This window comes from Carassius auratus, unplaced genomic scaffold (genome assembly GCF_003368295.1).
Source record: "Carassius auratus strain Wakin unplaced genomic scaffold, ASM336829v1 scaf_tig00007156, whole genome shotgun sequence".
Classification (NCBI taxonomy): domain Eukaryota; kingdom Metazoa; phylum Chordata; class Actinopteri; order Cypriniformes; family Cyprinidae; genus Carassius; species Carassius auratus.
The window spans coordinates 37,735-62,455 of NW_020523815.1; the positions used below are offsets into that span (position 1 = coordinate 37,735).

At 39.2% G+C, this 24,721-nt stretch overlaps 1 protein-coding gene across 1 annotated transcript; it reads left to right on the forward strand.

The window, feature by feature from the left end:
* Positions 1–8,570: 8,570 nt before the first annotated feature.
* LOC113071345 (hemicentin-1-like) lies at positions 8,571–22,701 on the forward strand. The gene is made up of 9 exons (XM_026244707.1): positions 8,571–8,595; positions 8,661–9,026; positions 9,171–9,473; positions 9,567–9,833; positions 14,903–15,189; positions 17,407–17,734; positions 17,879–18,205; positions 18,378–18,563; positions 22,195–22,701. The coding sequence occupies exons 1-9, from the start codon at positions 8,571–8,573 to the stop codon at positions 22,491–22,493; spliced, it is 2,388 nt and encodes a 795-aa protein (XP_026100492.1). The 3' UTR covers positions 22,494–22,701.
* The last annotated feature ends 2,020 nt before the right edge of the window (positions 22,702–24,721 follow it).

Consider the following 24,721-nt stretch of genomic DNA (forward strand, 5'->3'; position numbering starts at 1 on the left):
CAATATTCAAATGTATGCAGGGAACGTTCTCAGAACGAACTTTGGAAAGGTTCTCAAAGTTGTGCACGAGTGACGTCAATAGAATGTTCGTTCAAAGTTACCCGGTCTTTAACGTCTAACGGTTTTTCTTTTTTTTTTTAATGTTACTAATTGTTACGGAATTTTCAGAGAAAGTAACATTCCCGTAACGTTTGCACAATGTAAAAATGTAACATTCCCTTAAAATCTGTTCTTAAAAACAGTTTTGTTTGAGGATGTTTTAAACATTCAGAAAAAATGTTTACATAACTTAATTAGAACTTCGACAAAATGTTCTCAGAATATATTTTTGTTAAGGACACCATGAGTGAATAGAGAAAATAGTGACTAGTATCACTATACTGATACCATTAAAAATGCTAACATCTTTGTATTAAAAGGTTTTCTGAAATGTTAATGTTTACATATACAAATGAAGCAATATCTAATTAAATATGCACTCATTTGCATACATTCCAAGAACAAAAACCTAAACATTGGATTGAGTTCAAAATTCTTGTTTGATTTTGTTGACAAGAGTTGAGTGTTTTTATTGAGAGGATATTACACTTCTTTTTTATCACCCCATAAATCAGAAAAATACTGTCAACAGCCAAAATAAAAAATAAAAAAAAAATCATGTTTTTAGGAATCAAATGTTTAGTGAATAAGTGTGAATGATAGGAATAAAGTTTGGTGGAGCTGAAGTAGAGAGAGAGAAAAAAACACAGCCTTTGAAAAAGTTTTATTACTGAAATCTACAAATGTAAATAGTTACAGAGCAATAAAATATATACGCTTAAATGTGTACTGTGGATATAATGTTTGTAATAATGATATGATGATGTTTTGATCCGCTCTTAACCGCTCTTCATCCAGAGGGACGAACACAAGAGAAACTTCAGAGGGAATTTTAGGTGTGTCTTCCTGTAATTATGTCCAGAAAGCACCGGAACACAAGCATTTTAGACAGGATTTCTGGGAAAAAGAGAAGCAGAAATGTTTTGTGTTTGAAACAAGCAATTAAAGCATTAGCAATAAACACACGTACTGCAATGCAGAGACTGACGAACTTCTCTTGTCAGCCAAACAACTTTGACCTAAAATATTGTCTTCATATTTCAATAATTTAACAACACATTTGTATGTTCACAGTTCTGTGATGTCAGTTAATGGTCACCGGACATGCAGGTTAATAAAATATAATTTAAGGTTTGATTTTCATTGTTTTATTTTAGAAATTATTTTAATTTGAGATTTTTAAGTTATTATAGATTCTCATCACGACGGGGAACCCTGCTATGATGATTTTAAATTGTGGTGTCATGTACAAAATGACAATAAAACTCAATAAAAATAACATTTAATGAAATAATCACTGTGTCATTTAGCTAGTTTTCACAAATTTCTCTAATGTTTTTGAAAAGTTATAAAAATGTTAGGACAAAATGTTTTTAAAGTGATGTTTATGAAATGTTCTTTAAACTTTATTAATATTTGATATTCGTTCTCAAAATGCTGAGAAGAAAAATCTCTATAGAATAACATTCTCAGAACATCTTGATGTTATTTGTACTTGACGAACATTTAATAAATAATGTTATAATCACCAAAACTGTACATTATAACATTCTTAGAACATTTAAAAATAAACATTCAAATGATCTCACACCTTAAGTGAACATAAAGTTTTTTTAAAAAATCCTGTAAGAGACGTTTTTCTACGTTTTAGGACATTTCAACATTTTAGAAAGTAGAATGTTCCCACAATGTTTTTATAACCTAAATCTGTTACCCGGGAAAAAAAAAAAAAATGTCGCAAGAACGTTGTTCTAACATTCCCTTTAGGTTATGAAAACATTATTTCTGAATGTTCTCTGAACATTCCAAACGTTTAAGGAATGTTCTTTCTCAGTTAAACAAATGTTAAGAGAACATTCCATTTCAGAATTTTGAGAACACTGTAAGAATGTTACTTTCGGATGTTCTAAAACAAGTGGCAACATTTAAAAATCCAATATTTGAATGAAGTTTATACTAAGCCTTTGAGAACATTCTGAATGGATGTTGTATTAGTGTTTCTGGACGAAGGTTCATGATGTTCCCTGTTAGCCGATGGTTCTCAGTCTCGGTGTGCTTGTGATAGATTCAGTCTACTGTGGTTTAGTTCCTGTGTGTCAGATTCTAACCAATCCGCTCACCAAACCTGATCAGATGGAGTTGTCACGCAGCTCCTGGGCTCCCACAACGCCATGTTTTCTCCCATCATCCATCACTGCTGTCATGTCCAGCGCGGCGGCCGCAGGGGATTTGTAGATTGTGCGTGACAACTTCATTACGAGCCAATCAAACCCCCCTGCTTTCATCATGAGCGATGCGTGTCAGTCTTCTCCAGCATCTGATCTCAGCTTAAACTGACATACGAAGGCTCCAGTTCAAACCAATGACACAAATCTATAATGTAACTTTAAATTGAAATTTCATTCAAATGACATGCTGATTAAAGGCATCATGTGCAGCTGAACTCACACTGCAGCCGTTGATTTGTTTGCAAACTTCTGGCACTTGATTCACTAAACGAATTATGCACATCTTTTTCCAGATGTTGGAGTGCTGTGGATTATTGTAATGTTTTTATCAGCTCTCATTCTGACGGCACCCATCCACTGCAGAGCATCTATTGATGAGAAATTGATGCAATGCTACATTTCTCCAAATCTGATGGAGAATCAAACTCATCTACATCTTGGATATTTTTGGAGCTATTTTTGTCTTAACTATTCTTTTAAAAACGTAAATATGAGTTGCATTTCCTTTAAACAAAACTAAACTTCTTTTACATTTCGTGACCGAAAAGTTTCCCCATTATTTGTCAAGTCCCATTTCGTGATCTGCTTGAAAAGGTCCGACTCAAAAAAGTTCATTCACAAACTGCTACGTTTTTTCTCATCACATGAACCTGGTACCTCGCAAACACATTTTCATTTATTTAAACTTGACTACTCGAATGACTAGAAATGGTTTAAAATGACACATCTGCTGGTGATTTCCATTTTTGTGCACGATGTGCATCAGACAGCCCACCATCTAAATGTGCATTTGTGTAGACAGCACGCTGATGCTCATGTTGTTTCTCAGCAGACGGCGTCTCCCGCCCACGAGGACCTGAGGAGCACTCGGGGTTAATGAGCCTCCTACAGACGTCTGTATGTGTCTGTGTCCAGCAGGAGGCAGACATTGAGCTCTCCTGCTGCTTTCTCATCACTCTTGTTCTGACAGGAACAGAAACCGTTTCCCAGCACAGACCTCTGCCTGCCCAATGGACTAGCAGGATGAATTCAGAATACTAGCACATACAATTTAATAAACGTATGGCAGAAAGCGTAAGAGTTGAATAATAGTATGCTATTCTAAATTCAGTGCTAGTGCACGACAGAGCACAGTATACACTGAATGTGAAGCTGCTTGCATTGTATCAAGCGCTATAGAAATAAAGATGACTTGACTATAGTTTTAGCAATAAATTCAGCCCGACCTCAACACACTCATGTTTAATGCATCTGATGTCAGTAGTTTTGATTTTTATTAAAAAAAAAATTGTGTGTGTATGTGTCAAGTCAAGTCACCTTTATTTATATAGCGCTTTAAACAAAAAAAGACTGTGTCAAAGCAACTGAACAACATTAATTAGGAAAATAGTGTGTCAATAAAGCAATATGTCCAGTTTAAATAATATCATTGCAATTATTTGAGCCTAAAAATCCTTTAACGGATTTGGATATGTTATGTGTATGCCAGGTTAAAGAGATGGGTCTTTAATCTAGATTTAAACTGCAAGAGTGTGTCTGCCTCCCGAACAATGTTAGGTAGGTTATTCCAGAGTTTAGGCGCCAAATAGGAAAAGGATCTGCCGCCCGCAGTTGATTTTGATATTCTAGGTATTATCAAATTGCCTGAGTTTTGAGAACGTAGCGGACGTAGAGGAGTATAATGTAAAAGGAGCTCATTCAAATACTGAGGTGCTAAACCATTCAGGGCTTTATAAGTAATAAGCAATATTTTAAAATCTATACAATGTTTGATAGTGAGCCAGTGCAGTGTTGACAGGACCGGGCTAATATGGTCATACTTCCTGGTTCTAGTAAGAACTCTTGCTGCCGCGAAGAAATATAGAGCTGAGTATCATCAGCATAACAGTGAAAGCTAACACCATGTTTCCTGATGATATCTCCCAAGGGTAACATATAAAGCGTGAAGAGTAGTGGCCCTAGTACTGAGCCTTGAGGTACTCCATACTGCACTACATCTTCATTCACTGCTACGAACTGATGGCGGTCATATAAGTATGATTTAAACCATGCTAATGCGCTTCCATTAATGCCAAAAAAGTGTTCAAGTCTATGCAAAAGAACGTTGTGGTCAATTGTGTCAAACGCAGCACTAAGATCCAATAAAACTAATAGAGAGATACAACCATGATCAGATGATAAGAGCAGATCATTTGTAACTCTAAGGAGAGCAGTCTCAGTACTATGATGCGGTCTAAATCCTGACTGGAAATCCTCACATATACCATTTTTCTCTAAGAAGGAATATAATTGTGAGGATACCACCTTTTCTAGTATCTTGAAAAGATTCGAGATTAGTCTATAATTAACTAGTTCTTTGGGGTCAAGTTGTGTGTTTTTTGATGAGAGGTTAATAACAGCCAGTTTGAATGTGTGTGCAACTTCTCATATTAAGAATTACAGTTGAGAAACGATTGGATGGAAAGGCTATTCAATGTTTTGCTCTTTAGTTCATACAGAGAGGAGGATTATGGGACGTGAAGTGTGTTTCTGCAGAAGGGAGGGGCTTAATTCTATTCTGACTGACTGAATGCATCTATATACATACGTCTTGTTTACATCCTTTATAACAATCATCATCATAACCACATAAAGGACATTGAAATTATATACATTATATCCATTACATGTAATTATCTCAGAAGTGTCCTATGAGATTTTTGAATCTCTGCTGATTATATAATTTATAATGCTGTATAATTATGATATTACGAGTTCAGTGAACTCGTGCAAACCTAGTGTGTTAATGCAGTTATTCAGAGAGGGACAGAAACATTCAAAGAGCTTGAAACACATACAGGGAAATACATACAGACACTGAACACACACACACACACTTGCCTTGGGTATGTTCTTCTCCATCAGATTTAATGTCGGGAACAAGCTTCCAGGCTGAAGTAAAGGAGAGCATCTGCCTGTGGGACACAAACACTAACCGCTCGACCTCAGATGACCCTCATATCTCACTCGCTCACTAGACGTGGTGTGTATATTCTAGTGTGCTTAATAGACAGCAGGGTCCCTCACTGATTCTGATAAAATCATTCCGATAAATAAAGCTTTTCTTCCTGGAGCCGCAGAGATTAAAGTTACAGCAATAACACATTCAGGCAGATGTCTAGAGGTCTAATGGCTGTTTTCACGCAGGTCCTCTGGGCTCTGAGGTTCATGCTGCATATAGATGATATATAGTGTTCAGACGAGTCCTGGTTTAGCTTTAGCTGTTAACGTTCACACACAACCTTTGCTTTTCTCTCATTTTCCATTGACTTCTATGATTTCTTCCTCTAATATCAACCGTTTCACATTTTAACATCAGCATTAAGGCATTTCTTGGTTGTTTATCGAGTTGTTTTCCTCATGGAGAGCGTTAGCTTTTGGTAATTTCACATTTTACTGCCTTTGTGGGAGTATCTTGAATTTTTAAGTGTTCATTTTAGATATTTTAGGGAAGCAAAAAAGCAGGTGTTTTTGGAGAGGGAAATTAAGCTTAATAATCAAAGAATCATTTACTCAACAAATCTTTATTTTCTTCTCTGAAGACGAACATTTATGCTGCTCTTTTCAACAGATCTAATAGACCTATGACTGTCAGAACTATAGAACAACAGATAAATAGATTAGAGTAGAGAAGGTTGTGTAAAGGCTGTGCAAACACACACACACACACACACACACACACACACTCGTCTTTTAATTAAAACATGAATATCACTGCATGAGTTGATTCTTATTAAGCTAAAGCAGCAGCTCTCGTATAATGAGTGTTCAAACTCCTCTCAAATTAACTAACCAGCACAGCAATTACACAAATACAAACAGAACAAGTCATTTACACACATTCAGCTCTCTCTCTCTCTCTTTATTGTTCTCAGTGTTCTTCTACCTCATGCGGAATTATTAATGCAGACGGACACTCGCTCTGTAGGAAACTCCAGTGAGTGTGTAAATATAACCTATATATGGAGACTGTCACAGGGATGACAAGATGTGAGACGTGCGGATCCATGTGCAAGCTTTTATTGAAAAAAGATGTGGTCAAAACAGGCATGGGTCAAACAACGGCAAACAGGTATATATAGGGCACGACACAAGAATAATCCAAGGGCAGGCGTGGGTCTTCGATAGCCAACTATATCCAGACAGGGTAATCCGAAGGGTAAGTCCCAAAATAAGAATCAAAAACGAGGTAAACAATCCAAGAACAAAACACGAAGGCAAGACAAGGCAGGAAACGAGACGACATGGGCTAAACAATACTCTGCAGTTTGAAAGTGATATGGGTGAGTGTTATATAGTGAATGTGTGACTGGTTTCAGCTGTGTGTGTGTAATCAGTGCAGTGGGTGATGGTACCTGTAGTCTGGGGTGAAGTGCAACAGTGGGTGTGGTGCAGGAGTCCATGTAGTGAGCGGGTGACCTCTGGTGGTGAGTGAATGGAAGGTCCTAGACCAGATTCATGACATTTCACCCCTCCCCCCATCCCCACAAGGAGCGGCTTCCAGATGCTCCAAACACTTTACGATTCAGGAGGGTGGTGGAGCGGAGGCGCAAGGAGGAGAGGGATGGAGGGCCAAGTCCACGTGGAAGTGGAGTGGCAGGGGCCTGAGGCAGAGACAACAGAGCAGAAATCCAGGGTGGAGCAGGAACTAGGTGGAGCAGGAACTGGAGCCCACCAGGACAAAACAGGCGGAGCTGGAGCCTACCAGGACGGAGCAGACGACCACCACAGCCAAGCAGATGGGACAGAAGCCCACCAGGGCAGAGCAGGAGGAAATGGAGCCCACCAGGCCAAAGCAGAAAGAACTGAAGCCCATCAGGCCAAAGCAGACGGAGCTGGAGCCCACCAGGTTGGAGCAGATGGAACTGAAGCCCAGCAAGACAAAGCAGATGGAGCTGGAGCCCACCAGGGTGGAGCAGATGGAACTGAAGCCCAGCAAGACAAAGCAGATGGAGCTGGAGCCCACCAGGGCAGAGCAGAGGACCACCACAGTCAAGTAGATGGGACAGAAGCCCACCAGGGTGGAGCAGGAGGAACTGGAGCCCACCAAGACAAAGCAGATGGAGCTGGAGCCCACCAGGGCAGAGCAGAGGACCACCACAGTCAAGTAGATGGGACAGAAGCCCACCAGGGTGGAGCAGGAGGAACTGGAGCCCACCAAGACAAAGCAGATGGAGCTGGAGCCCACCAGGGCAGAGCAGAGGACCACCACAGTCAAGTAGATGGGACAGAAGCCCACCAGGGTGGAGCAGATGGAACTGAAGTTTACCAGGTCCGAGCAGATGGGGTCGGGACCCATGGCAGAGACTGGATCCTAGGAAAGCAAAGACAACACAGGCAGTACATTCATAGTGACCTCTGGTGGTGAGTGAATGGAAGTTCCTAGACCAGATTCATGACAGAGACTATATATATAATAGTATAATATATATATAATGTTTAATCAGGTTGAATATGAAATGCATACTCACCAAAATAACCAGAGAATATGGTATTGTTTTTGATTTTATTGATCAACTAGTTAATCAGCTCATACTGAAGGAGAAGCTATAGCATTATAACCAAGCGAGCAGCTCGTAGTGTTGACACAGACACAGACACAGACACATTCACTTCACGTGTGAAAGCCACACTGCACTATATTTCCTGTCTTAGGACTGTGTTTCAAATGTGATGTTTCTGACCATCTAAAGTTTACTAAAATGAATTGTTTCTATGTTGAAGTTGAACACAGCATCACATAACAGTAAATAATCTCATGCAACTATATCAAAAAGTACTGAATGATAATAAGGGTCATATTTATTTCTTGGTCAGGCTGTTATTAATGAGTTCTGACTAAAGGAGAAGTGAAAAACCCAGCAGTGGTTATTTTCACACACATCTCTCCCTCGGTCCAGTGTAAAAGCATTTAGAGACTGAGCTCTAAGAGGATTTCTGTCTTCTTCCCTGGTAATTATTTACACACAAAACCATAAACCTTCTGTAGTTTTCAGTTTTGCTTTATTGTCAATTCTGTATTATAATATAAGCCTAATTGTGTGTTTTTATTTGTTTATTATTTTGCTGTAAGGTGAATGTAAATGATGGAAACATTGGTGGCGTTCCTCGTCACTGGATTTCTGATACAAGGTCTCATTCTTAGATTATTCCTCTATTTAACAAGATTAATTATTATTATGAAAGCACTTTTAAGTGACCTTCATGAGATCGAAGAGCAATAAGTTCTGCAGGAGTGTGTTCTGCTTGAATTTTCTGTGATTACTTCCTTATATCTGTTTGTTTTTGTTTTAGGTGTTTTGTGTGACTTTAATACCAATCTGCCAAATAAAGTAGAAGCTCTGAAAGGATCCTGTGTTTTCATCCCCTGCACATTTGACATTGATCAACAATATGAAGCTGACCTCACTGACAGTGCAAAGAGAAAATGGTATAAAGACGGAAACCCTCCCGTTGTAGTGTTTGACTCCAGCAGCCCCAACACTGGACTGTTAAAAGGAGAAATATTTGGCAATGCTACACAGAAAAACTGCACCACACGCTTCGATAATGTTGATCAGAGTCATAGTGGGTTATATAACTTCAGACTTGAAGCCAATGGAATACTGAAACATAGCTACACAGGACCTACATACTCTGAAGTTGAAATTGTCGTCTTAGGTGAGTGTCATATTGTTCATGCTGCTTCTATAGTGTGACTGGACATAAAAATAAACCTACTACAGTACAATATATACCTCAATTTTGGATATAATGACACATAAGATCTTGTAATATTTGACTGCGTCTCTGTCTGTTTTTCAGGATCTCCACCCAAACCTACACTGAGCTTCTTTCCAGATCAGGAGAAGGTGATTGAGGGAAGTTCAGTGAGTCTGCGCTGCTCTACTAAGATCTTCTGTCCGTCTCATCCACCATCTCTCACATGGAGCTCGTCTCTCATCAAGAACGTCACAGGACGACCGTATCAGAGCCAAATTGAGCTTATCTCTGATCTGAACTTCACTGTTTCTCACCGTCATCACAGGGTCAATTTCACCTGCACTGCAACACACCAGATACAGCAGCAGAACACAACACAAGAGTCTCGTCTGCTACACGTTCAGTGTAAGACAGGAATAATATCAATCTGTGCTGAATGATCATCTATAATTAGTGCTGTAAATCATAAAGTAATCACCTGATTTTCTCCTCAACTAGATGCTCCTAAAAACACATCTGTGAGGATAAATCCAGCTGGTTTAGTTCTGGAGGGTCGTTCAGTGACTCTGATCTGCAACAGTGATGCAAACCCACCAGCAGTGAACTACACCTGGTACAGAGACACTGAGAGACCTCTGAATCCAGTTCAGACCGGACCAAACCTGACCATCAACAACACCGACCCAACACACAGCGGACGATACTACTGTACAGCTGAGAACAAACACGGCACACAGAACTCATCAGTGCTGCTGGATGTCCAGTGTGAGTGTTACAAGTCTTAAAGGGGTCATATGACATTGCTAAAAATAACATTATTTGGTGTAATGCAATGAGTTTATGCAAAAAAAAAAAAAAAAAAAAAGTTATAATGTGCAAACCCGATTCCAAAAAAGTTGGTACACTGTACAAAATTTTGAATCGCCTGACCACAGAACAGTTTTCCACTTTGCTCTTCACTCTGGATCATTTCTCCTGTCCACCCTCAGAAAGATGGGCATCTCTGGAACCATACTCCTGTGGTTTAAGTCCTACCTCTCTGATAGATCCTTCAGGGTGTCTTGGAGGGGTGAAGTTTCTAAGTCACAACGACTTGCTACTGGGGTTCCTCAAGGCTCAGTACCTGGACCGCTTCTCTTCTCTATCTACATGACGTCATTAGGATCTGTCATTCAGAAGCATGACTTTTCTTATCACTGCTACGCTGATGACACTCAACTCTACTTCTCATTCCAACCAGATGACCCGACGGTAGCTGCTCGCATTTCAGCCTGTCTGAGTGACATTTTTAGCTGGATGAATGACCATCACCTTCAGCTCAACCTTGCTGACAAAAAAGACAAAACTGCTGGTGGTTCCAGATAACCCATCGTTTCATCACAACTTCTCTCTACAGCTGGGTTACAACCATAACTCCTTCAGGACACCCAGAAACCTAGAAGTTGTGATGGATCATGAGTTAAGCTTCACAGACCATATTGCTACAACAACCCGGTCCTACAGATTTGCCTTATGCAACATTAGGAAGATTAGACCATTCCCGCCAGAGCAATCCACCCAACTTCTTGTCCAAGCTCTTGTTCTCTCCAGACTAGACTATTGTAATGCTCTCCTGGCTCTTCCTGCATGTACTGTCAAGCCTCTGCAACTGATCCAGAATGCAGCAGCGAGGGTTGTCTTCAATGAGCCAAAAAAAACTCTACTCATCAGGTTACACGGCTACCAGTAGCTGCTCGCATCAAATTCAAGGTACTGATTCTTTCCTACAAGACGACCACTGGCATGGCACCAACATATCTAAACTCACTAGTTCAATTTTATCTGCCCTCCAGAAGTTTGCGCTCTGCAAGTGAACGACGCCTTGTGGTGCCATCCCAAAGAGGTTCAAAATCACTTTCACTGACCTTTTGTTGGACTGTGCCCAACTGGTGGAATGACCTCCAAATCTTAATTTGAACAGCTGAGTCTTTACTCATTTTCAAAAAACATCTAAAGACTCATCTTTTTCGCCAGCATTTAACCAATTAATGCTAGCACTTACCTTTTCTTTTCTTGTCTATCATATTCTTAAAAAAACAACAACAACCTAGTTACGTGTTCTGTACTAGACTAACTGAGACTTGTCATGGCACTTGTATACTGTTGTTGTTCTCTTGTTGTCTGATTGCTTCTATTGTTCTAATTTGTAAGTCATTTTGGATAAAAGCGTCTGCTAAATGATTAAATGTTAAATGTAAATTATTCTATTTCTTTTTTTTAGCACAATTTGTACAGTGTCCCAATTTATTGGAATCGTGTTCTTACATTATTGTTGCTCCTCTATGCCGCCCTGGTGGGTATCTGTCTTGTCTGCTCGGCTGTGGTGGCCCTCTGCGCCGCCTTGGTTGGCCTCTGTCTCAACCACAAAGCGGTGGTGGTTCTCTGCACCGACCTGTTGGGCGTCAGTCCAATCTGCGACATCTCAGTGGGCTCCAGTTCCACCTGCTCCACCCTGAATTCCTGCCCTGTCGGCTCTGCCCTGGGCCCCTGAACTTTCCGTTCCCTCCTGGCCTCTTTGTTTTGTTGTTGTTGTTGTTGTTGTTTTTTTTTCTCAGTTTCACTCTATGGACCTGGCCCTTCATCCCTCCCCCTGGTCCTCTGCTGGTCCACCTCCCTCCTGGTCTCCTTGTTGTTGTTGTTTTTTCACTTCCAGTCTCTGTTTCCCTTTATGGCCCTGCCCCCCCCCCCTTTATCCTCCACCAGTCCACCTCCCTCCTGGTCTCTGTGTTCCTTGGATTGTTCTTGTGTTCGGTGGAGCATCTGGTAGCTGCTCCTTAGAGGAGGGGGTAATGTCACAGTGTCTGGTTGGTGTTTCCCTGGGTGTCCACTAGTGGTCTCACTTCCCCATAGTCACCCCACTGCAGGCACTACATTTCCCACAAGCCTTTGTCCCATTCATCACAGTTAATTGCACACCTGTTTATTGCACTCAGCTGTCTCCACTTTCATCGTTTGCACCTGTCCTTAAACCAGCCTGTCTCTATCTAATTCATGGAGTCCTTGTTTAATGTTACCCGGCTTTTTCGTGTTCACTGGTGTTTCGTGTTTCCTTGTGGACTTTTATGTTTCTTGTTCTGACTGCTTACCTGGATTGTGACCTTTGCTTACTGGATTGTAATTTTTGGATTTCCCAAATAAAACACTGCACTTGGATCTTCCTGTTTGTGTGTAGAAGATTACCAAATACTCACACTGGACATCTAGAAGATTACCAAGTACTCACACTGGACATCTCAAAGATTACCAAGTACTTACACTTGACATCTAGAAGTCCTAGATGTCAAGTGTGAGTACTTGGTAATCTTCTAGATGTCCAGTGCAAGTAATCTGCTGAACATCCAGTGCATGTAGGCTACTTGGTAATCTCCTAGATGTCCAATGTTAGTACTTGGTAATCTTTTAGATGTCCAATGTGAGTACTTGGTAATCTTCCAGATGTCCAATGTGAGTACTTGGTAATCTTCTAGATGTCGAGTGCTAGTAATCTGCTGAACATCCAGTGCATGTACTTGGTAATCTTCTAGATGTCCAATGTTAGTACTTGGTAATCTTCTAGATGTCCAATGTGAGTACTTGGTAATCTTCTAGATGTCAAGTGTGAGAACTTGGTAATCTTCTAGATGTACAATGTGAGTACTTGGTAATCTTCTAGATGTCAAGTGTGAGAACTTGGTAATCTTCTAGATGTACAATGTGAGTACTTGGTAATCTTCTAGATGTCAAGTGTGAGTACTTCGTAATCTTATAGATGTCCAATGTGAGTACTTTGTAATCTTCTGCAAGTAATCTGCTGAACATCCAGTGCATGTACTTGGTAATCTTCTAGATGTCAAGTGTGAGAACTTGGTAATCTTCCAGATGTCCAATGTAAGTACTTGGTAATCTTCTAGATGTCAAGTGTGAGTACTTGGTAATCTTCTAGATGTCCAGTGCAAGTAATCTGCTGAACATCCAGTGCATTTACTTGGTAATCTTAAAGATGTCCAATGTGAGTACTTGGTAATCGTCTAGATGTCCAGTGCAAGTAATCTGCTGAACATCCAGTGCATTTACTTGGTAATCTTAAAGATGTCCAATGTGAGTACTTGGTAATCGTCTAGACGTCCAGTGCAAGTAATCTGCTTAACATCCAGTGCATTTACTTGGTAATCTTCTAGATGTCCAATGTTAGTACTTGGTAATCTTCTAGATGTCCAATGTGAGTACTTGGTAATCTTCCAGATGTCTATATGTGAGTCCTTGGTAATCTTCTAGACGTCCAGTGCAAGTAATCTGCTGAACATCCAGTGCATGTACTTGGTTATCTTCCAGATGCCCAATGTAAGTACTTGGTAATCTTCTAGATGTCAAGTGTGAGTACTTGGTAATCTGCCAGATGCCCAATGTAAGTACTTGGTAATCTTCTAGATGTCAAGTGTGAGTACTTGGTAATCTTCTAGATGTCCAGTGCAAGTAATCTGCTGAACATCCAGTGCATTTACTTGGTAATCTTAAAGATGTCCAATGTGAGTACTTGGTAATCGTCTAGATGTCCAGTGCAAGTAATCTGCTGAACATCCAGTGCATTTACTTGGTAATCTTAAAGATGTCCAATGTGAGTACTTGGTAATCGTCTAGACGTCCAGTGCAAGTAATCTGCTTAACATCCAGTGCATTTACTTGGTAATCTTCTAGATGTCCAATGTTAGTACTTGGTAATCTTCTAGATGTCCAATGTGAGTACTTGGTAATCTTCCAGATGTCTATATGTGAGTACTTGGTAATCTTCTAGACGTCCAGTGCAAGTAATCTGCTGAACATCCAGTGCATGTACTTGGTTATCTTCCAGATGCCCAATGTAAGTACTTGGTAATCTTCTAGATGTCAAGTGTGAGTACTTGGTAATCTGCCAGATGCCCAATGTAAGTACTTGGTAATCTTCTAGATGTCAAGTGTGAGTACTTGGTACTCTTATAGATGTCCAATGTGAGTACTTGGTAATCTTCTGCAAGTAATCTGCTGAACATTCAGTGCATTAACTTGGTAATCTTCCAGATGTCCAGTGCCAGTACTTGGGAATCTTCTTGATGTCAAGTGTGAGTACTTGGTAATCTTCTAGTTTTCTAGTGCAAATAATCTGGTAAACATCCAGTGTGTGTACTTGGTAATCTGCTGAGAATCTAGCATGAGTTATTGTAATCTTCTGGGTCTCTACTGCAAGTACTTGGCAATCTACAAGATGTCTGGTGTAAGTACTGTGTCCAGTGTGAGTACTGGGTTATCCTTTTGTACATCCAGTGCAAATAGTTGTTATTTTACCAGGAGTCTAGTCCAAGTACTTAATAATCCTCTAGATGTCCAGTGTGGGTACTTGGTAATCTTCTAGATGTCCAGAGTGAGTAATTGGTAAATTCTAGATGGCCAGAGTGAGTACTTAGTAAACTACTAGATGTCCAGTAAGTGTGAGTACTTGTTAATCTGCAGGACATTCAGTTCAGATGGTCCAAGCATGAAAGACAGTCTCTGGCCGACTGCATGACAAACTTAGACAAGAGCATATACAACACATTCTCATCCTATATCTTACTGTGTTTGTACTGTTTTAGCACAGTAGGCTTAAATGTCTGCACACAGTTAGTGTGAAGTAAATTAGTAACGGGTATAATACAGACAAGTGGTGTTGTGACCTGCTGTCGATGTTTCAACACGTTACCTGCATCTTAAACTTGTAAAAAGAGAGCTTTAAACCTGCAGTCTTTCAAATGTTAAACTGTTAGATCACACATTCTACATTGCATATCTTTTTTTTTCCTCAGATGCCCCAAAAAACACATCGTTGTCAGTGTTTCCCTCCGGCTCAGTGATGGAGGGTCGTTCAGTGACTCTGATCTGCAGCAGTGATGCAAACCCAGCAGTGAACTACACCTGGTACAGAGACACTGAGAGACATCTGAATCCAGTTCAGACCGGACCAAACCTGACCATCAACAACACCAACCTGACACACAGCGGAAGATACTACTGTACAGCTGAGAACAAACACGGCACACAGAACTCATCAGTGCTGCTGGACGTCCAGCAGACTCATTTCTGTCTGCATCCTGCTGACAATTAACTTTTAAACGTTATGTATTCATTAGACTTTTGAAATTTCTTATAATTATTGTCCCCCCAATATACTTAACTTTACTTTTCTCTTTGTCTTTTGGTTCACTGTATATCTGGAGTGACTCATAAATGTTACTGTCAAATATGTTTGGATAGAGTGATCCAGAGGTGGGAGTAAGTTACACATGTGCAAGCAGGGACGAACTGGGAGTGAAAAACAACTCTCAAACAGGCCCACCAAAACTACAATCAGTCACTATTATCTCACAATATAATAGTAATTCTGTCAAATTTATGGCAAATAACATCACACCACCCATGGTGAAAACCTTGGCTTTATTTTCATTTTCCATTGAATTCCATATTTTCTACATTTCAAATTTTAACATCAGCATTAAGGCACTTCTTGGTTGTTTATCGAGTTGTTTTTTTCCCTCACTGACAGTGTTAGCTGTTGGTAATTTCACATTTTACTGCCTTTTTGTGGGAGTATCTGGAATTTTAAAAATATTTATTTTAGACATTTGTGGGAAGCAATTGGTCCGAACAAAAACTGCAGACTGGATTACTGAAAATGCACATTCATTCTCTGCCAGTAGGAGGTGCTTTTGGTATGTCAGAAATATAGTGGTTTCCATGGTAACGGCTGTAAACAAAGAAGCTCAGCTAATAAACAATACTTTATCAGGTAAAATGAAAATGCTAACTTTTCTGAAGACAAAGGTTACCTTCAGAGGTTCATTCAAGTAAAAACGTGAATAAGTGGGAATGAGAAAAGTGTGAAAAAATATAGCCTATATTGACGAGGAAAGTCCACTGATGAGTTAATCCTACATTTTATTTTAGTCATTTTAACTTAGGGCTGTCAATCAATTAAAATATATGATTGCGATTTATTGCATGAATTTAATCGCACATTTTTATTTGTTATAATTGTACCTTAAATTAATACTTTCCCCCAAGATTTCACAGACGAGACTTAAGCTTAGTCCCAGACTAAAATACATGTTTCAGTTGTCTCATCTGAAAATATCTTGCTCTGACATATCTTAAAATATGTCAGTGTCAATATTTCTGTGTCAAGATGCACATCTGTTACATTTTCTTCTAAGGCAATTTTGTGAAGTTGCTTAAATATCTTAATTAAACGAAGGCCTAGTCCTGGCTTAAGCTAAACCTTGTTTGTGAAACTGGGCCTTCAAGATTTTAATCTAATCAACAAGGGCATGGACAAATAATGATGCTTTATGTAATATATGTTTATTATCAGTGAAACCAATAGTAATCAGAGCATGAACGTGTTTCATAGGTCATAGATGTTTTTCAAATAACTTTTAAACACATGATAAAAACATAGAAATATTAGGTTCGTATTACTTATCTTTATTTATACTGAACAATTTACTTACACAAACCTGTTTGCATTTTCACAAGACTGAGCAGCTCACTTCTTCTGAACATGCAAAGTGTAAATTTATTATTACATTTGTTTGCCTCTCTGTGCTGTGCCACATAGTGTATTCTGATGCAGCTAAATTGTAAAAACTGTTTTCATTGATATATTTGATACACAAGATAAAGACAATAGCTGTGCTGTGATTTCAGCTATACTTGCATTTAAAATAAGAGAAGTAAAAGAAGTGTGCAAGTGTGCACACGCGATGGGAAAGAGAGACCACTTATGTATTGGTCAGGCTGCTGTTACTGAGTTCTGACTAAAGGGGAAGCGGGGAAAGAAAAAACAGTAGTTGTTATTTTCAGACACATCTCTCCCTCCGTCCAGTGTAAAACATTTAGAGCTTGAGATCTGAGAGGATTTCTGTCGTCTTCAAATCTCTTCTCCGGTAATTCATTTACACATAAAACCGTAAACTTGCTTGCTTTATTGTCAATTCTGTATTATAATATAGGTCTAATTGTGTGTTTATATTTGTTTGTTATTCTGCTGTAAGGTGAATGTAAATGATGGAAACATTGGTGACGTTCCTCCTTACTGAATCTCTGATACAAGGTCTCATTCTTAGACTATTCCTCTATTCTATTTAACAAGATGAATTATTATTATGAAAGCATTTTCACGTGACCTTGAGATTAAAGAGTAATAAGTTCTGCAGAAGTGTGTTCTGTTTGTATTCTCTGATCGTGTACTTCCTTCGATCTGTTTGTCTGTGTTTTAGGTGTTTTTTGTGGCTTTAATATGAATCTGCCGAAGAGAGTAGAAGCTCTGCAAGGATCCTGTGTTTTCATCCCCTGCACATTTGATATTGATCAAGAATATGAAGCTGACCTCACTAACAGTGCAAAGAGAATGTGGTTTAAAGTTGGAAGAAGTATAGCTGTGTTTGACTCCAGCAGCCCCAACACTGGACTGTTAAAAGGAGAAATATTTGGCAATGCTACACAGAAAAACTGCACCACACGCTTCGATAATGTTGATCAGAGTCATGATGGGTCATATTACTTCAGACTTGAAGCCAATGGAATATTGAAACATAGCTACAGAGGACCTACATACTCTCAAGTTGAAATTGTCGTCTTAGGTGAGTGTCATATTGTTCATGCTGCTTCTATAGTGTGACTGGACATAAAAATAAACCTACTACAGTACTATATATACCTCAATTTCGGATATAATGACACATAAGATCTTGTAATATTTGACTGCGTCTCTGTCTGTTTTTCAGGATCTCCACCCAAACCTACACTGAGCATCTTTCCGGATCAGGAGGAGGTGATTGAGGGAAGTTCAGTGAGTCTGCGCTGCTCTACTAAGATCTTCTGTCCGTCTCGTCCACCATCTCTCACATGGAGCTCGTCTCTCATCGAGAGCGTCACAGGACGACAGTATCAGAGCCAAACTGATCTCATCTCTGATCTGAACTTCACTGTTTCTCACCGTCATCATGGAGTCACTTTCAACTGCACTGCAACATATCAGCTACAGCAGCAGAAAAAAACACCCACGCTGAAGCAAATCACAAAAAAAGAGTCTCGTCTGCTACACGTTCAGTGTAAGACAGGAATTATTTCAATCTGTGCTGAATGATCATCTATAATTAGTGCTGTAAATCGTAAAGTAATCACCTGATTTTCTCCTCAACTAGATGCTCCCAAAAACACATCGGTGAGGATAAATACAGCTGGTTTAGTTCTGGAGGGTCGTTCAGTGACTCTGATCTGCAGCAGTGATGCAAAACCCAGCAGTGAACTACACCTGGTACAGAGACACTGAGAGACCTCTGAATCCAGTTCAGACCGGACCAAACCTGACCATCAACAACACCGACCCGACACACAGCGGACGATACTACTGTACAGCTGAGAACAAACACGGCACACAGAACTCATCAGTGGTGCTGGACGTCCAGTGTGAGTGTTACAAGTCTATGCCCCGCCTTTCTGAAATGCGTAAATTTTTACAAAGCACATCGGTCTGAAAAGCGAGGTGTGCTGTGATTGGCCAGCTATCCAGTGCATTGTGATTGGCCAAACAGCAACTGCAAGAATAAAAGTAACGCCTTCTTTCTTTATGTGAACAGTTGTGCAGCGTTATGAAAATCTTCCCACATCTTGACGTAGACATGTGGGGCCATGTTAGAATAGGTAGTTTTAGGTAGGATTGGTTGACTATTAACTGTTAGAATGAATATCCCTTTGGAGACTTTAGTCTTTGCAACTTTACTGATTTTTTTATGTACCAAAAGCTTGTAATACTGCAAAGAGAAAGAAAAAAAATTAATCACATCATATGACCCCTTTAAATAATTGGTAATATATACTTTCCACACATTAATTTGTGTTATTTTACAGTTTATGTCTTTACTGTAATCTAAAAGAAAGTGTGAGTTGTGGGTTATCACTTTTAAATCCAGTGCAAATACTTGCTTATTTACCAGGAGTTTATTGCAAATACCTGGTAATCTTCTAGAGGCCCAGTGTGTGTATTTTGTAATATTCTAGATGTCCAGTGCGAGTACTTGATATTCTTCTAGATGTCCAGTGTGAGTACTTGGTAATCTTCTAGATGTCCAGTGTGAGTACTTGATATTCTTCTAGATGTCCAGTGTGAGTACTTGGTAATCTTCTAGATATCCAGTGTGAGTACTTGGTAATCTTCTAGATGTCCAGTGAGAGTACTTGGTAATCTTCTAGATGTCCAGTGTGAGTACTTGGTAATCTTCTAGATGTCCAGTGCGAGTACTTAATATTCTTCTAGATGTCCAGTGTGAGTACTTGGTAATCTTCTAGATGTCCAGTGTGAGTACTTGGTAATCTTCTAGATATCCAGTGTGAGTACTTGGTAATCTTCTAGATGTCCAGTGTGAGTACTTGCTCATTTTCTAGATGTCCAGTGTGAGTACTTGGTCATTTTCTAGATGTCCAGTGTGAGTAATTGGTAATCTTCCAGATGTCCAGTGTGAGTACTTGATATTCTTCTAGATGTCCAGTGTGAGTACTTGGTAATCTTCTAGATGTCCACTGTGAGTACTTGGTAATCTTCTAGATGTCCAGTGCGAGTACTTGATATTCTTCTAGATGTCCAGTGTGAGTACTTGGTAATCTTCTAGATGTCCAGTGTGAGTACTTGGTAATCTTCTAGATATCCAGTGTGAGTACTTGGTAATCTTCTAGATGTCCAGTGTGGGTGCTTGGTCATTTTCTAGATGTCCAGTGTGAGTACTTGGTCATTTTCTAGATGTCCAGTGTGAGTAATTGGTAATCTTCTAGATGTCCAGTGTGAGTACTTGGTAATCTTCTAGATGTCCAGTGTGAGTACTTGGTAATCTTCTAGATATCCAGTGTGAGTATTTGGTAATCTTATAGATGTCCAGTGCGAGTATTTGGTAATCTTATAGATGTCCAGTATATGTACATTGTAATCTTCTAGATGTCCAGTGTGAGTACTTGGTATTCTTCTAGATGTCCAGTGTGAGTAATTGGTAATCTTCTGGATGTCCAGGTTGAGTACTTGGTAATCTTCTAGATGTCCAGTGTGAGTACTTGGTAATCTTCTAGATATCCAGTGTGAGTACTTGGTAATCTTCTAGATGTCCAGTGTGAGTACTTGGTCATTTTCTAGATGTCCAGTGCGAGTACTTGGTAATCTTCTTGATGTCCAGTGCGAGTATTTGGTAATCTTATAGATGTCCAGTGTGAGTACTTGATATTCTTCTAGATGTCCAGTGTGAGTACTTGGTCATTTTCTAGATGTCCAGTGTGAGTACTTGGTCATTTTCTAGATGTCCAGTGTGAGTAATTGGTAATCTTCTAGATGTCCAGTGTGAGTACTTGGTAATCTTCTAGATATCCAGTGTGAGTACTTGGTAATCTTCTAGATGTCCAGTGTGAGTACTTGGTCATTTTCTAGATGTCCAGTGCGAGTACTTGGTAATCTTTTTGATGTCCAGTGCGAGTATTTGGTAATCTTATAGATGTCCAGTGTGAGTACTTGATATTCTTCTAGATGTCCAGTATGTGTACTTTGTAATCTTCTAGATGTCCAGTGCGAGTATTTGGTAATCTTCTAGATGTCCAGTGCGAGTACTAGATATTCTTCTAGATGTCCAGTGCGAGTACTTGATATTCTTCTAGATGTCCAGTGTGAGTACGTGGTCATTTTCTAGATGTCCAGTGTGAGTAATTGGTAATCTTCTAGATGTCCAGTGCGAGTACTTGGTAATCTTCTAGATCTCCAGTGTGAGTACTTGGTAATCTTCTAGATGTCCAGTGTGTGTACTTGGTAATCTTCTAGATGTCCAGTGTGTGTACTTGGTAATCTTCTAGATGTCCAGTGTGAGTACTTGGTAATCTTCTAGATCTCCAGTGTGAGTAATTGGTAATCTTCTAGATGTCCAGTGTGAGTACTTGGTAATCTTCTAGATCTCCAGTGTGAGTATTTGGTAATCTTCTAGATGTCCAGTGTGAGTACTTGGTAATCTTCTAGATCTCCAGTGTGAGTATTTGGTAATCTTCTAGATGTCCAGTGTGAGTACTAGGTAATCTTCTAGATGTCCAGTGTGAGTACTTGGTAATCTTCTAGATCTCCAGTGTGAGTATTTGGTAATCTTCTAGATGTCCAGAGTGAGTATTTGGTAATCTTCTAGATGTCCAGAGTGAGTAATTGATAAGATACTAGATGGTCAGAGTGAGTACTTAGTAAACTACTAGATGTCCAGTTTGAGTACTTGGTAATCTTCTAGATGTCCAGTGTGAGTACTAGGTAATCTTCTAGATGTCCAGTGTGAGTACTTGATAATCTTCTAGATGACCAGTGTGAGTACTTGGTAATCTTCTAGATCTCCAGTGTGAGTAATTGGTAATCTTCTAGATGTCCAGCGTGAGTATTTGGTAATCTTCTAGATGTCCAGAGTGAGTAATTGGTAAACTTCTAGATGGTCAGAGTGAGTACTTAGTAAACTACTAGATGTCCAGTGTGAGTACTTGATAATCTTCTAGATGACCAGTGTGAGTACTTGGTAATCTTCTAGATGTCCAGTATGTGTACTTGGTAATCTTCCAGATGTCCAGAGTGAGTAATTGGTAATCTTCTAGATGTCCAGAGTGAGTAATTGGTAAACTTCTAGATGTCCAGAGTGAGTACTTAGTAAACTACTAGATGTCCAGTAAGTGTGAGTACTTGTTAATCTGCTAGACATTCAGTTCAGATGGTTCAAGCATGAAAGACAGTCTCTGTTCGACTGCATGACAAACTTAGACAAGAACATATACAACACTTTCTCATCCTATATCTTACTGTGTTTGTGTTGTCTTAGCACAGTAGACTTTAACTTCTACACACAGTTAGTGAACAAGTAATGGGTAAAATACAGACATGTGGTGTTTTGTCAGTGTTGTGGCCTGCTGCAGATGATTGAACAAATGCTTCAACACGTTACCTGCATCTGAAACTTGTAAAATAGAGAGGCTAAAACCTGCAGCCTTTCAAATGTTAAACTGTTAGATCACACATTCTACATTGCATATCTTTTTTTTTCCTCAGATGCCCCAAAAAACACATCATTGTCAGTGTTTCCCTCCGGCTCAGTGATAGAGGGCAAACCAGTGACTCTGATCTGCAGCAGTGATGCAAACCCAGCAGTGAACTACACCTGGTACAGAGACACTGAGAGACATCTGAATCCAGTTCAGACCGGACCAAACCTGACCATCAACAACCCCGACCCGACACACAGCGGACGATACTACTGTACAGCTGAGAACAAACACGGCACACAGAACTCATCAGTGCTGCTGGATGTCCATCAGACTCATTTCTGTCTGCATCCTGCTGACAATTAACATTTAAGCGTCATGTTTTCATCAGACTTTAGATATCCATCCTAAACATAGGTGAAAATCCCACAACAACCACAACAGCTTGATGTTGTCTAATGTGGCACGGTCTCCCTGCGTCACTTATAGTATAAAGACCTTTCTCTGTGTATACATATCCTTACAAGTTTTAACTGTGTTATTGTCCCCTTCAAAAATTGCTCGTCCCCTCACTGTATGACGCAATTTACCGCCTTTGTGGGAGTCTCTTGAATTATAATTAAAAAAGCAGGATTTTTTTGTAGAGGGAAATAAAGCTTAATAATCAAAGCATCATTCAGTCAACCCAATGTCGATCCAAACCTGTATTTTATTAACTTATGACTGTCAGAATTATAGAACAACAGATAAATAGATTACAGTAGAGAAGACAGACAGGAAAAAAAAAACACACACCTAGCAACCACACAGAGCACCCTAGCAACAGCATATAAGTAACAAACAAAAAAACAAAACTCGCAGAACAAGCTCACCAACCACAATCACACTGTCATCAAATTTGGGAAAAACACAGTATTTATTAATGTAGTTTTTAAACAGTCTGCCATTATGAAATATTCTTACCCACCCACCCACACACACACACACACACACACACACACACACACACACACACACACACGCACGTATACTCTTAAGTGTAATTACATCCTGTAATGCCTAGCACTCTGTGTGCATGATGGATTATTGCATGACACCATTATTTAGCTGAAAAATGATTAATGGCATACGAGCTCCATAAACACAGAGCTTTGAGCTGGAACTGAGAGACAAGCCCACGGAGAGCGTCTGTGACCCACACACACCTCTGAAATAAACACCACCACGGCCTACATGAAATATGAGCCGCGTTAAAGCACCATTGTTCTCCGAATGACAGGAGGAGCAGAATTCATTCAGCATTCGTCCAGGAGCGATAAACTCTTCATTATAACTCCAGACGGCTGTAGAAAAATGGAAAAGAGGAAAACTCCACATAAAAACATGAGATTACAGCTGTCTGCCAAGAACAAAACAATGAATGTTGCTTGAAAGAAATAACAATTTCATCATAATACTCCTGAAGAAGAACTCTAGACTACACTTACTCTTGAATGAAAGTCTACTTATTATAAATGCCTTTGCACTTGTTTTTTTTTTTTGTCTGAAAGACTAAACAGTTTTCTGGGTTTATTTTCAGGATGACGTTGAGTATTTGGGCTTGTTTTATCATTATTCAATGTGGGATGATATTTTTCTGTGTCAGTGTCATGGCAATCTCTAGTCCATTTGTTAACCAGTCTTAAATAATTACGTTCAGAAACTTTAAGCTGCTTTTGATGCAACAGTAAGACAGTATTTCTTCGCTTTAACGCTTTATTCCTCTCTTGGGGGTTTCACTGCTTATCCTCAGTCGTCAAGTAAGACAAATGCACAAAAAAAACTACATTTTGTTTCATTATTGTATCTTTTGTATTTTGAGAGGGTTTAGGATTTAACGACCACTCTAAAAATAATGTGTTTGCTCAACAACAACAACAACAACAAAAAACATACATTTTAACTTTAATTCTCCTCCAGTTATATGCGAAGCATGCTGGGAACTAGAAGTCTACCGTCAAAGTCCAAATTCAACATCATAAGTCACTACATTCTGTCAGCAGAACTCATCAAAATAATTTAATTTAAAAATATTTAATTTAATTAAATGTATTAAATGAGTAAATTTATTTTTTTAGAGTGTACTACACAATGTTCAGCTCTAAATTATGCATCACAAAAAAAAAAGACATACATATTATATCATAACATATTATATATTATATATAAAGACTGAAGACTCAGTAGTGTCTATATTATATACAGTCAAACCAAAAAGTATTCAGACACATTTTGATGCAGTTTTATTAGTGGGTGCAGGACATTATAGATCATTTGCATAAAAGAGGATAACAAACTGTGATAATTTATACCCAAAAATTCTTCATAGAGTGGACTTTTGGGAACAGACACTAACTCTGAGTTCTTGTCATCATTTTCTGAACTACAGCGAATAAACTGTGTTAAAAGTTTTAAAATGTTAAGGTGTCTGAATACATTTTGGTTTGACTGTATCTCTTAAAAAACAAATCTCAGCACTGAGATATTAAAAAAGGCTTGTGGTGCTTGTTTTAAACAAAAACACGATAAACCGGGAACGTTCTCAGAACTTTCGC

Bases quoted from the DNA above. Each gene is read 5' to 3' on its own strand.
- LOC113071345 (XM_026244707.1), top strand. From the start codon at position 8,571: ATGAGATCGAAGAGCAATAAGTTCT. The intron at 8,596-8,660 runs GCAGGAGTGTGT...TTTTTGTTTTAG, and splicing joins ATCGAAGAGCAATAAGTTCT to GTGTTTTGTGTGACTTTAAT. The intron at 15,190-17,406 runs GCTGACAATTAA...AATCTGCCGAAG, and splicing joins CTCATTTCTGTCTGCATCCT to AGAGTAGAAGCTCTGCAAGG.